General features: G+C 30.0%; 1 protein-coding gene across 1 annotated transcript; it reads right to left on the bottom strand.

Moving 5' to 3' along the window:
* Positions 1-2779: 2779 nt before the first annotated feature.
* On the bottom strand, positions 2780-14464 carry PolE1 (DNA polymerase epsilon catalytic subunit 1). The gene is made up of 3 exons (XM_075735110.1): positions 12448-14464; positions 11762-12396; positions 2780-2830 (listed from the first exon to the last, which is right to left on the bottom strand). Exons 1-3 carry the CDS (start codon positions 14462-14464, stop codon positions 2780-2782), a joined length of 2703 nt encoding a protein of 900 aa, XP_075591225.1.
* Between the last annotated feature and the right edge of the window lie 266 nt (positions 14465-14730).

Raw genomic sequence — 14730 nt, 5'->3', positions numbered from 1 at the left:
GAATTACCAGTATATTACTTAAGATAGGCACTCATCTAAGAAGCTGTCGAAACAATTATCAACCTTTTTTTCTTTTTCATGAGATTGGCTGTCACATTTCTTGTCTGCAGCTTCAAAACTAGATTCAGTCTTATCATTTAAAACATTGATAACACTTGAATTAAAATCAAGCTCATTTGTAAAAACAGCGTCAAGTAGCGAACTTGACTTTTTCTCTTGTCCGCCGTTTATTATTGGCACGCATTCGTGCTCATCAAATTCAGAAACATTATTGCTTTCGAAAAACTCAAAAGTAGGCTTTAAGTTTACTAGCGCTTTATTTGATATTAATCCAGACGAATATGTCCATTTAGAATCTACTACACTAGTAAACTTAGAAACTAGTATTTCGTACAGTTCAGATTCAGATAAAGGTTTTGACCAACTGTCAATACTGGGAGTTACGAACTTAACGTTTGACCGTACAATACTATCTATAGTACCTTCAAAAGTTTTTAATTTATCATTATCAAGATTAGCATCAAGCTTTTGCCTTAATCTTACAAAGTAAATATAGTTTGTTGGAAATTTAATACTTGAATATAAATTCAGTAACGATTTTTTGTTATTGGGAGCAGCTCTCGCAATCGTACAAGCGAACGAAATCAAAAAATAGGATATAAAGTTTTGAGAGTATGCATATCTTTGTGTGGTAGGGTCTAGCTTACACAAGTAGTTTGATGAATCCTTGCTTTCAAAAGTCAAAAAGTCAGACTCTGGAATGATCTTATTAGAGATAGAACAATCCTCTGACAAATCTGACAATTTATCAATGTTTTTTTTTAAGGAATAGTAATCATACATCATTCCTAAAGCTTGAAAAAAATTATATAATTTTTGATCGTCAATATTAATGTTTTCTAAATTACTCATTAGTTTAGAAGAACCATCTTCTCTAGAGTCTCCTAATAAAGAATCGATGAAACTGGTGGAGATTGATGCTGCATCAGTCAAATTTTGTGAACTATTAGTGACATCAACGCGAGAAGTGTTGACACAACATATTATAAATCGCAAAATTAACTCTATCAAAAAAATCTGATACATGCTTGAGCGGGCAATGTTTAAAGCTTTGAAAATAATATACTCCCAACAAGAAACTTCTTGAATTAGCGAAGTAAATATTTTGTCGATGAAAGAAGTACCGAACATTGGATCGATCAATAGCAATAGCTCAAAGAATTTATCAATTTTAAAGATGGCATCTTCATTGAATTTTTCTAAAAGATTAAAGATACTAACTAAAATTTTATTGCGAAGCTCGATAACTAGATGACTTAAAGTCATCTTTTCATCAACAGACTTGACAGTTTTAATTTTTTTTCCTGTAATGCTTTGATTTTTACCAGCAACATAGGGGTTGGTGTCTATAATTGAGTTAGTTGACGCAACCATAAACAAATCAATAAAAACTCCAATCGTCGTAACATATGTTGCTTTTGTTGTAATATAAGCTAAACAGTCAACAACTTTGATCCTAAGCATGATGTCATTGTTTAAAAGATTTTCAGACAGTATCTTGGTTATTTCACAAATATCTAATTTTTCAATAGGAGTTTTCAGTATTAAATTCAAAAACACAATTTTGTTTGTAATATCCGTTTCTTTTAAATAGTAGCATGTCCATCTAGAGAGGTTGTTAAAAAATACGGAAGAAAAATCATCAAATTCATGTTTATTTAGGATTTGCAGATTGTCTGCATGTTGAAATAATGTAAGTCCTAATTGCAACGCATCAACGACTATTATTAAAGCTATTTGCCTTAAATCTCTGTTAAAAATCGTACAGTTTTCAATCAGAGTGAACAAACTTGGAAAGTCTTTCAAGTCAATAATATGGCTACATCGACTACAACTAATAATATAGTGTTTAATTAACTGAAGAATTTTCGAAACCAAAAACGGGTGATAGATACCATTGTAATCATTAGACAAGCTATATTTGAAATTAGAATAATTATTTTTCTTTTCGTAATGAGAAACTGAACCAAATGCAGAAGACAAACTAAGAAGATGTAAATCTATTTCAATATATTTATTAATTAAAGATTTCAACTGCAGCTCTATATCTTTTTCCACTGAACTGTTTGAGTGATTTTGTTGAGTATAATATGCTGTAATACAAACATTAAACAATACACACAAAGACAGAAAAACAACTTCTTCTTCATTCTCGGATAGTTTATTGAGCATTTCAATACCATTTTCAAGTCTGAATAAATTATTTTGGATAGCTTTTGAATATGCTATTATTGCTTTACTTCTATTTAAAGGACTAACATTTCTCATATTCAATTCTATTTCTATAATTAAACTAGTTAATAAATCAGTATTCACAAGAGAAACCAAACAAGATAATGCGCCTGAGGTAATGTACTGTGATTTAGATTTTAAATCAAACTTTAAACTGTTAATGACCAATAATGTGATTTCACTTTTACTATCCAATACTAATGGTAAAGAGTAATATCCAATACGTTTAGCCAATAAATGAGGCCTTCCAATAAGTTTGATCATTTCCAGTGCAGCAAAACTTACGTCTATGCCATTCAAAAAGAGATAGACTAACTTATTGATATTTCTAGCCAAATAGAGATCTCCATCCTTTGCTAAACTTGCAATAATATTGTACAACTCAACGTCTAAAACAGCTTTTTCGTGGTTTGGGTTAGTAATTTGTCTAACTTTGTTTATTAAATCTTCTAATTTATGTGAATACATCCCTGACATAACTAATTGGTTACATTTCTCCATTAACATTTTTCATCATCTTTAATAGATATAAGTCCATCTAATTTTTACAAAATATTTTAGATAAAATAATTATTTTATATTTATTAATGTACCAAGCAGTCTACATTAGTTGATCACATACTTATGAAGCATAATACATTTATTTCTACACAATTCTTTTAACTTTTCGTAATTATTTTATGTGTATATTACATATATAATAACAGCACACAGTATAAACTTGGGAATTTCATACTTATATATCGTAATTAGTTTTGAGTTAGCGTCTTTTGATGTTTGAATTTTATTAAAAACCTAATATAACTAGATTTACTGCTATTAAAAGAAAGTTAAATGTCTGTTTATGGCATGCGAAGTACTATGAAACAAAAAAAAAAACTCTTTTCAGAGAACTTATCATTATGCCAACAATATTGTTTACAAGACAATAGTAACACAGATAGCTTAAATAGTAACAGCTTAGATAGATCCATTCCTAAAATTAATATAATTATAAACGATACATCTAGAAATATGACAATAAAAAGTCAGGAACTTCAATCGCAATACGACATAAAAACGTTCTTGCCTATTTCATTAGATAACAACTTTAAACATGATAAATTTGAAAAAAAAAATTTAGACATAGATACTAAAACCACAAAATGCAATACGCAAGATGCAAATTCCAGTTATTCACCTTCACCTAAAAGTGAAAGTCGAAAAATTATCGAAGCTTCCGTCCAAATTAGAAATTGGTTAAGTTCGATGGATGAAAATTTTGAAATTAATTGGAATCCTAATACTATTTATAAAAAAACGAAAAAGAAACATTCTAATAATACAAACTTAAAAGACAACAAGCCTATTAAAAAAATAAGACAGTATAAAAAACGCAGAACCAGTAAAAACACAAACTTGAACGTACATCAAATAAATAATGAATTCAATACAGTCAAAGAAAAATTGAGAAATGTATTGAATAAATACTATGTTGTTCTCACAACACTATTTTTGAATGATATACATTTATCTCGAAATTCGAGTAAAGAATTCTCATCTCAAAAAAATAGGATCAGCGATGTATATATTCAAACACTTAGCAGAGATATATTACTGCAAGTGTCTCAAATGGAGTTATTATTTTCCTTATCTTCGAATAATGCTGAAATTGAAAATATCATTTCAAATAAGTTTATTCAGTTTAATTATGCTCAAATGGCTTCGAGTAACTCATATTTTATACGAATACGAACTTTGACGGAGCGCAAATTATGTTCAGCTCAACAAGACTTGTTTGATCCTGAGTCTAAGTTATTTAAATCACCAATTACTGGTTTGCCAAGTTTAACTAATACTTACTGCATTCTAAAAGCATGCTTTGAATATTCAACAGTAAATATGAAATTATTTAGAGAAGTATGCATTAAACTATTACAAAAACATTTAAAAGAAACAACTTATAAAAATCATCACTGCGTTTTCTTTTCGTATGATAATAATTTTCAACAAAATCAAACAACTATGGCATTAGAATTACTGGATCTTTATAACACACTAGCCGAATCGTCAGAAAAAGTTAACTTATCGCTTTTGCAAGTTTATCAATTAATATGTGCAATAGAATTGTCATGGGATGAAAAAACGAAAAACTATATGTTTTCGTTTGAAAAAGGTAGTGGAAATATTATTGACACTTATTACGCTTTGAGTAGCCTTAAACTTCTTTCAAAACAATTAACGATTTATAACATATCTTTTATCTTCAGTCCATTAAAAGAAATTGAATTAGTTTTATCTTTAAAATCAACTCTTTACAAATTTATTGAGATAACTCAAATAACATCATCGGATAATCTAGACATTTTATACTGGTTATTCGAATGTCAAAAAATTATGAGAATATTGTCTTTTCCGAGGCAAAAATTTGATCGCGAAACACAGATTAAAGATTTAAATGAATTATCAACTTTTTTGTTTAGTTCCCAAAAAGAATATAATATAAAAGTTTCTGCTGATCAAAGTATTTCATCGCTACTGTCTAATCTCTACAGTGAAATAATCGAATTTTGTAACAATCAAGAATTTGTTCCATGCATTATAAATTCATTGAAAAACGAAATTTCAAAAGTTCCTGTCTATTATGAATCTATTCATATTGTTGAAAAAAGTGAACATTTGAATACGAAAAGCGCTAAAATATTATACGATTACTATATTTTAAAACTTTTAGAAACATCAATTCGAACTAATTCGGTGTTTTTACCTCTAAGTGTGTTGTCAACAAATATATTATGTCATATTACTTCTCAAGATATTTTATATGCGGCCTTAAATAATTTTTTTTCGCCACAACAGAAATATTTTAGATCAACGGTAACATCAGAAATAAAATTTTTTCTTATGAACAATATCGCTAACTATAAAGTCCACTCTTACAAAAACAAATCGGAAATTATTAAAGCGAATGATAAAGATGTTTCTATAAAACCAGCAGGATCATTTTCAAAGCTCGAAGATACACTAAATGTGTTAAATAAATACAATACAAAATTCAACCTAAAGTTAAATAATTTATGGTTTTCAACTATAAGTTGCAAACCTGGAACAGTTACATGTGTCTTTATTCAAGATTATTTTAATGAAATTTATTCTGTATTACTCATGTTTATTCAAATGTGCTCTAAAAACCAAATGTCGGAGTATTCAGTCCAAATTAATAAAGAATTTCAAGAGTATTATACTAAATGCTTAAATGAATTATACTATAATACTGAGGAAAAATCATTAATAAATTTATACTCATACTTAGCGAATAGTAGAGGTTTTATGGAAGTAATATCACAAGAAACCTTTTATTACCTTAACCTTGACCAAAATTACGCTGAGTATTATAAATACACGTCCATTTGCAGTTCTGGATTGCTAAAAGAGATAGAATATCCCTTGATAAAACTGGGGGTGGCTTTAGATTTATTGTTATCACAGGAACGTATTATAATACATGTTATAAAAAATCGATATAACAGCAATTCCAACAAAATTGGAGAAGATAATGTTTTTGAAAATATATCAGAAAAAATTAGTCAAGTGATAAAAAAAGGCGGTATTGTATCTTTACTGATCAGTTTATTTATGGATCATACTTTTGTAGAAAATAATATTCCAATAAACCTGTTTACATTACGAGAACAATTTACCAGTTTTACGTATATTTCTTTCAATTTATTTAGTAATGATTTCAAATATTACTAATGGGTATGATGAATTAATTAATACTTAGTACGATTATTAATAAAATAGAATTTTTTATTTGTTAGAAAACTTAATTAATGCTTATCGATTCAATATTTTTATCGTCTTCATTGAATTTGATTAATTATGATGTTTTTTTATTGACAGAAGACAAATATTATAAAGATGAAACTTGTAAACTTCAAGAATTAAGTCGTTTTTTGCAAACAGTCAATTTTGAAAAACTTTCTAATTACATATATAAAAACTGTCTGTTACTTCAAATATATTCGTTAAAAACTTTAGAATGTTCTACCTTAAAAGTAATAAGTGAACATACAGGAGTAGATACGAATGAATTATTAAATATTTTAGACCAAGATATTTCTCTTTTATCTTGGATATCTAGTTCAATCAGATTTGTTCAAGTTTTGTCTACCATATTAACTATTTCTAAAGATTTAGAAACTCAATTAGTTAACTATGATATTAATAAAGTTCAGATTATTGAAAAAAAAATAAGAGAACTCACGGAAAGACATATAGCGACAATTATTTCCACAAGACTTGATAAAAAATCAAACTTACTAATAACACTACTTACCGAACAAACGGATCTTGTTTTATCGTACACATATTTAATTTTGCTTGAAAATAAATTTGTTTCAGGCAGTAATTTTGATTACAGAAAAACTTGCGAATATATACTAAGCAACTGTATTAAACAAGATATTACATTAGAACACGGTTGGTTCATTTCAACATCAAATAATTTTGACATCCGCTCAACATATTGTGGCTTGGCGATATTATTAATTTCAGAAAAGAAGGTTGAAGTAGGTTATGAATTGCTGAAGCCTCATATATTTAAATTGATAGATAGTATAATACGATGTTTTGATTTTGAAAATAAAGTTTTTGGTTGTTTACCCGAAGGTGAAGGACATATTGGTTTTACGTTCGTCGCTTTAGGTTCACTATATATGCTTGTAAGAATAATGAAGAAACTTTTTATTGTTAACGACGCCTATACATTTTCGATTCAATACATTGCGTCTTTATTTTTGCAACATTCAAAATACTATCAAGAAGTTGACTCTCAAGGCTCCAAAGGTAGGTTATATAAACAACCAGATTTGTGTTACGCTTTTTGGCTTACCGGCTCCCAAATTTTATCGGCTTTATTGCTAAACAGCAACGTCCCTCAATGTTTAATTCCGACTGTTTTAAACACTGATTGTGTTAAATTTATTACAGATTGTTACAATAATAGTAATAATGGTTTTTCAAAATATACCGCGAATTCAACATTTTCACTATTTGATTTTGACAACCAAAATCATTCCGACATTTTTCATACACATTTCGGTCTGCTTACTTTGAATCTTTTTGCCAGTTCGCTAATTTTTTCACGCAATTACAAAACTCACGTTCACAGTTATACAAAAAAATTACACTTTAAAGTACGCAATAATTCTGTCTATTCATTTACACGATGGTTATACGTTTTTTTCAAAGGTCGAATGACATTTACAGATTCAAATGCTTCTTTTGAAGAGACGGTTCAAAATGAAATCAATTTATTCAAGAGATCAATAAAACTATTGACAGAAAGATTACCTATTTTGCTGACGACGCGTTCTGCTCAAAGCGATTATAAGTTTGATTTTATTCGCAATCTTCACGAATATATCTCGAATATTTATTTTGAAAACACTTCTGTTCCAGGATCAAGTTTCGATTTTCAAAGTAGCTTTACGAGTATCTTAGATTTTTATTTGAATACAAACGAGAAATTCATTGAATCTATTTCTAGTTATAATAAGAATACACAACAAAATTTATGCTACATTTTATTGAAAATAATTGACTTGTTATGTCAAGAAATTACCGAAACCACAGTAAATAGTAACAAGTCAAAAGCGTGCAAGAAAAATATTACTTCTATTTATACTCGTTTACAATTGCTTAAATGCAAAGACTTGCAGGAAACCGATATTGTTAGACTTTTGTGTCAATTACGAAATGTTTTAATGTATTGTTTAATTAACATAGATTACGTTATGATTTTGGTACTATATTGTTCGTTGCACGGAGAAATGATAAATGAATCCGATATTGCTTGGGACCTTGTAACTGATACCAAAAAAATTCATAAGAATCTAATATTTCAAACTATAGATGTGATCGTTAAACGTGAGATCTCAGATCAGCGTATTTGTAATATTTTAGAAAAAACCAGCAATTATAATGATATGATAAAACTTTTAAAAGTCTGCCACGATTTTTTGTTTCGACTAGTCATGATTGAACTATTTGAAAGCAAATTGTATTTACATGGAATTGATGATGAAATCAATAATTACTTGTTGCATAAATGGATAGAATTAATCATCACTATCGCCCGAAATGTCCAGATAAAAGAAGTTGAATCGCCGATTTACATTTTGAATAATTCATTAATGCGTTATACAACTATGACAAATAAAATATCTTTTTTGAAACAAAATTTGATATCAGCTTTCGAAGATTGCTGCTCATGCGATGTGGACGTAATATCTATGTTTTTGTATGAAAAAAATCAAACTATCGAAAATAATGTACTTTAACTTTTACTTAATCATTAACTAATAAATAAATTCAGATAATCTTTTGTTAAAAACCATTTATATTCGTGAGCATATTTACTGATTATTCGTAAAAATTGATTGATCGAAATGGCAGACTGAGTTTTTTTTGAAAATAAACCTCCGCATTTACAATATTTTTGTGTAATATAGTTTTTGCGCTGGTTACATAAATCACAAGTTGGCTGTGTTATTACATGATAGGTGAAAATATGACTTTTAACCATGTCAATGATTTTTTCTTGTAAATATTCAGTCATTATTTCTTTGGAGCAGTATGGACAATCAACGATGTCGTCAATGATGTAAATGTCAAATATTTTTGTGCAGTGAACACAAACAACAGATTTTAGAATAATGATGGGAACACTTGTGAGTGACAAATCGTCGAAAGAAACAGGAAAGTACATGCCAAGTTGTTGTTGTTCGAACGTGTCGATTTTAGCGAATTTAAGCAAAAGTTTCAAGACTTTAAACGGAACTTCAATTCTATTTATGTTTTCATAAACAGGAATTTCTGAATCGAGAGAAATCATTTGAGAAAGATAGTGAAGTATCTTGCGCATATTTTCGATGAATATTTCTTTATGTTTCTGGGTCATATCAACTGCGTTTTTAGATGACACCTCGTCTTTTTCATGGTCAATGGAATACCTAGTCAGTAAGCAGGAAATGATGAGTTTCTCAAAAGTAGCGGCTTCGTGCATAAGATTAAGACATGGTAAAGCGATATCGACAACTTGGTTGCTGTTGTCAAGAAAAATACGATTGAATTGATTGAAAATCACTCCGCATTTGATGTGGTAAACTAACGGATTGAATAATTCTTTAAACTTCATTTTCGATGACAGTAGCGAATATATGGAAGATGCAGATTTTTTCGCTAAGCTGTAAGATTCTGTTGGAATGGAAATCAAAATGCAAGTGTTAGACATATATATTAATTGTAGATCTGCGTTAATTTCTTTTGAAATGTCGACTATGCATTGCTTGAGCTTATTTTGAAACAGTCTCAGTAAAACCGATTTGACCTGATCAAGAATTTCAGCGTTCTGTGGATTTTCTAAAAGTTCTCTTATAAGTAAGTGTCCGTTGCGTTTGTTGACAAGTGTTGAAATGAAGTGGATTAGCGACGACGCATACTGAATGTTATTGTTGAAAAAAGAATTTTCCGTGGTCGATTGCGTGTCCTTTTGTAAGTAAGTTTGTGTGGCAAGTTTTTTGATGTTCGTAGAATAGTATTTCGTTAAGTGATCAATTAGTTTAATTACTATAAGTATCGAGTGTAAAAAAAAATCCAATTTTAAAATTTGGCAACAATAAATTCCTGGCACGTAGTAATCATGAACTAAGTCGGGCATTATGTCCAAACCTCCGAGTAACGAGTAGTCTGAAATGAAATCCTTTGACATAGTCATTTCCCTGTAGTAGCCGTGAGTTTGTTTGTAATATTTGATTCGTTGTTTAATATACGTACCTGTTAAATAATCAACCAGTTTAGAGTTATTTAAACAATCTATATCAGCGGTTAGTTCACACGCTTCTTTCAATTTCAGCGTTTGTGACAGTCCTGTTGATATGATATCAAAATTTTCAGCGCTAAAATTGATGTTTGTGTTAAGAGTAAATTGTAGAAAATCAAAAGTCACAAACGGATATGTAATTGAAACTCCTTTGAATGATTTTGAGAAGTTTTTTTTTAAAATCGCCAACAGAGTTTTGTTGTTAGATTTTATATTGAGAAATTTCAGTTTCGACCTATTATAAGTAATATAACTAGATAAGGTTTCCATGTATTCCTGAGAGAAAAACTTGCTGAAGCTGTCAGATTTGATTAGGTTTTTAGAAATCGGAAGTATGATGTACTTTAACTGAGAAATCTTAGAAATTATTTTGTTTGAAAAGTAGTTTACGTCGTCAAAAGTTGCTTGAAGTTTTTCTATAGTGTCTTCACAAATTTTTTGACATATTTCGTTGATAGAAACAAGTGAGTTTCCAAAAACAAAATAGTTGCATATCAAAACTTTTGGATCGAAAATGTCGTTGCAGCGTAAATTCAAAAATAGAGAATAGTTTTTTCCTGATATGAAAAAATCAATGTTTGAGCAAATAGAAAGAACATTTTGTGCTTTGAAAAAACACGGATGAGTCATACTTGACCCTAACAAAAAGTTTTTTTCATTTTTCGAAACATTGACATGGACAGGATCAATGTAGTCGCAGAAAAACATGTAATTATCTGGGTCTTCCCCTTCAAAGACGTGTAAAGCTGTAGAGTAGAAATGGTTCAAACTTTTGTGCAGAAATATTAATTTCTGGGTACTAACAAATTCATTATTTAAATACAAGTCAGTGGACGTACGTTGTATTACCTGGTCTTTTACGGCTTCAAGAAACGCGTTAAATTTATTTTCGTTCATTTTTCTCGTAAAAATCATTGTATGCAGCTTTGTGTATGGAATAACAAAGAAATGAGAGAAGTTAGGATGCAACAAAAAACAATTAGATAATTCGTCAACACCTGCCAAATGGAAATGATTGTTCTCAATCCATTCAGTCAAATTTAATGGTGAGTAGATTTTTTTTGGAAAAAGGCTGAATTTGAATTTATTGACTAAGAAGTCAGATGACTCTACCTGTTTTAACAAAGTAAAAAAACTAGTACGTCTCAAACTGTTTTCCTTATTCGCGGAGTATTTGTGTTCTTTGTATATTTTTATAAATTTCTGTAAATAGGTCTCATCTGACGAAATCGTTGAATTATCATTTGGCTGAAACAATTCAGGGCGTCTAGGGTTGATTGTGAAATAATCAGTAAGTTTATTTGTGGACTTGAGATTTTTTTTATAATTAGTGACCCAAGCTGGTGGGCTGATAGAACAAGGGTTCTCATATCCCAGTAACACACATGGAATAATAATAAGCTTGAAGATCTGCGTACTAAGTCTTTCAAGATAGTAGTCCCAGTCTAAATAAAAAGAAAGCAGTTCGCTATGGTTTGTAACACAGGGTTTATTTGATGCGGAACCTAATATGTTTGTATAGACTCCACCAGTCCATTTGTTTAAGGTACGAGCGATTTTATCGTCGTCAGTTAAAAAGAGCTCTACAGGTATCGCTCTGCTTACTCGTGGAGCGTGAATAGGGAAACTGACCAAAACAAAACTCGCCTTAATTCCTTTTTCATTAAGGTAAGAAGGATCGTCTCTTAATTCTGAAAGCTTGGTGATAGTAGAGACTGCAAAAGTCTTTAGTCTTGTAGATTCGGAAACAGGTTTGCTTACCGTTACGCTTTCAGTTAGTAAGTCTAAAACAATTTTTTTATAAGTACTGTTTCTGCCTTTGGACACTATAAACCGAATCCAGTTTTCTGCAACTTTAGCTAAATTGGAAAATATTTCTTCTTTGCAAGAACCAGATATATACAATGGAAAAATAGATTTTTGAAAAATTTTCAACATCTCAAGCTCCCCTCTGCGTTTAAGCTCAAATCCCTTCAACTCGACGATTTTATTCTTAAAGTCATAGACAACGTAACGCTTCTTTAATTGCTTATCTGCTTTTTCGCTAGCTGGTAAAAACATCGCCTGATAAGGACCATCAATTTCAAAAAAAATGGAATTGACTTTTGTTCGAACAAACTTAGTCTTGTCAAAATAGTGGTAGTTGTGGTTAGTGAAATACTTGGCTGTTTCACTATTAAACATCGAACAAACATAACTGAATTTTAATTTTTCTTCTTTCAGTTCCACATCTGAAATGTCTTCAATATCGCCGTCATAATTTTTTTTACTGTAATACTTAACGGTAATACTGTAATCAGTTGGAAATATTTTAGGCAGTAATGTCCAGATTCCATCTGTGTCGAGTTCTAAAGGTAAACCTACACCCATACAAATATTCTTGGCTGTTTTAATGATGTTTCCTCCAACATAAGTAACTAAAGCTGCCATTTCAATGCTATGCCAGCGAGCTGATCGTTTCATAACATAACCGTAGAAAGAATTTAACACACATTTATGAGCAAGCTGTAGGCTTTCATAAAGTATTACTAAATTTTCGTATTTTTTCTGCTTTTCAAGATCACATGTCTTTAATTTTTTTTCACTCTCTTTTTTAAGTTTTTTGTATATCATTCTACGGTCTCTAAATGCTCGAACCGTTTCTATATAAAAATCGTTAGATCGCTGACATACATTGGCTTCTAGTAATTCTTCATATTTTTTCTGACTTTTGTTTTTGTTTAACTGAGCGCTTAAAAATTTTAACTTTTGAACCTTGATTTCTTTTCGTTTTCGTACGGGTAAACTGTAATACGGAACTGTATTAGTGTCATTCTTTGTAAGTTTTGTTTCATCTTCAAATAACTGAGACTTTAAAGATTGCTCCACCTGTTCAACAATATGTCGTTCTAAATTAATCATACTACTTTTTCGAATCCAGTTCATTTTTTTTTTACAGTACTGCTGTTCGTCACTGTAGACGCATTTAGAACATTTTTGATCATCTATTATAGCATAAGGTTGAAGTCTATTGGTGAGAATTATATTTGGATACATAGCTCCTACGTCAAAGTGATAAATCAAAGGTTCCATGTCGAATTGTCGTAGCGACTTTAACAAATTTAGTTTTTCCGTTATTTCTACTTTGATACTATCCCAGTTTGTTGAAACAATATTGTTTGAAGGGTTAATTTCTTCTTGCAGAAACGTCATAAAAGTCAAATCCAATTCATCAATGAGTTTATCAATCACTTTAGGATCAATCGTAAAAGTTTCTTTAATATCATGTTTGAAAACACCAGTCCGCATCTGCTCTACAGAACCTCCTACATAAGTTTCATTAATTAAGTAATATTCGTCATCATACCAACTATCATCTGCGTCATTAGTTTTGCATGGAATAACAACATTACTATTGACCGCCATTTTCATTAGTAACGTTTCACATAAACTTCCAGCTCCTTTTCGAAGAATATTATCAATATTCAATGGAATGATACTGGCAAGTGCCAATATAAAATTATGTATATATTTCTCGTACAAAGCAAACGTTACGACAGCATCTGACGCGTTATATTCAGCCATTGTCTGAGGTTTAGTTCTGCAGTATTCAACCATAAGTTCTGGAGCGACTTCGCAACATTCATAATTCAATTTTATTCTGGATACAGCTTTTAAACCTCTGCTACCTTGAGGTAGATAACTGTCTCTTTTAACCCATTTTAAACAGTCTATATGAATGACAAAAGGACTCAAATAATGAATTAAACTTTTTTCAACAAGTGGTTTCTCAGAATACGGTTTATGCTCAGTAAATCCCCATTGGGCGCAAAGACTTAAGCCATTAACGGAACACCGTTGATCCAAATACGGGAAATCGAATACATCACCATTGTAGGATATTATGATATGAGGCTTACAGTAAATTCTAACATGTTCAAGAAAAAATGCAAGCATGCTCTTTTCGTCATTAAAGTTATACACCCTACAGTATTCATTCTTTTCAAAATAAAAATTGTCAATGTTTTCAGAATAAAATTCTCTGTTGACTAGAAGAAATAATCCTTTGTAACATTTATACGCGATTGACATGATAGGATCCTTACTCGCATCTGGAAACAACAAAGGTTTTTTAAATGTTTCAATATCCCAAGACAAAAACTCAAGGTTAGGAACGGTTGTGTCTAAATCAGCATTATGTTTGATAGATGGAAAGAAACTGTTTATCAAGTTTAAATATTCAGGCGCATCTAACGCAATAAAATTATTAATTAATTGCTTCGATTCTATTTTATACCATCTGGCTGTTAACATATTATTGGTAATCATATGTTTTGTAGAATGCTCTATATCATGTTCGGAGATATCTGAAAAAAGTAGTAAAGGGTTGTTATTTAATTCAGCTATAATATCTCTCTCCAGTAGGTTTCCTGCTTGAAGTTGTAATCTAGACAATCTATTTTTCTCAATAATAACATTTCTGTGAAGCTTTAACAAAATAGACTTAATTATATTGTAACTTTCAACGTTAGTCGTTGAAACTTCGATGAAAATTCGTGATTTATAAGGTGTTTGCTCATTTTTCTGGAAAATTT

This window comes from Dermatophagoides farinae, unplaced genomic scaffold, assembly GCF_024713945.1.
Source record: "Dermatophagoides farinae isolate YC_2012a unplaced genomic scaffold, ASM2471394v1 contig9, whole genome shotgun sequence".
NCBI lineage: Eukaryota > Metazoa > Arthropoda > Arachnida > Sarcoptiformes > Pyroglyphidae > Dermatophagoides > Dermatophagoides farinae.
Note: the sequence above shows the minus strand (reverse complement) of the source record. Positions and strands in the feature narration are given on the sequence as shown.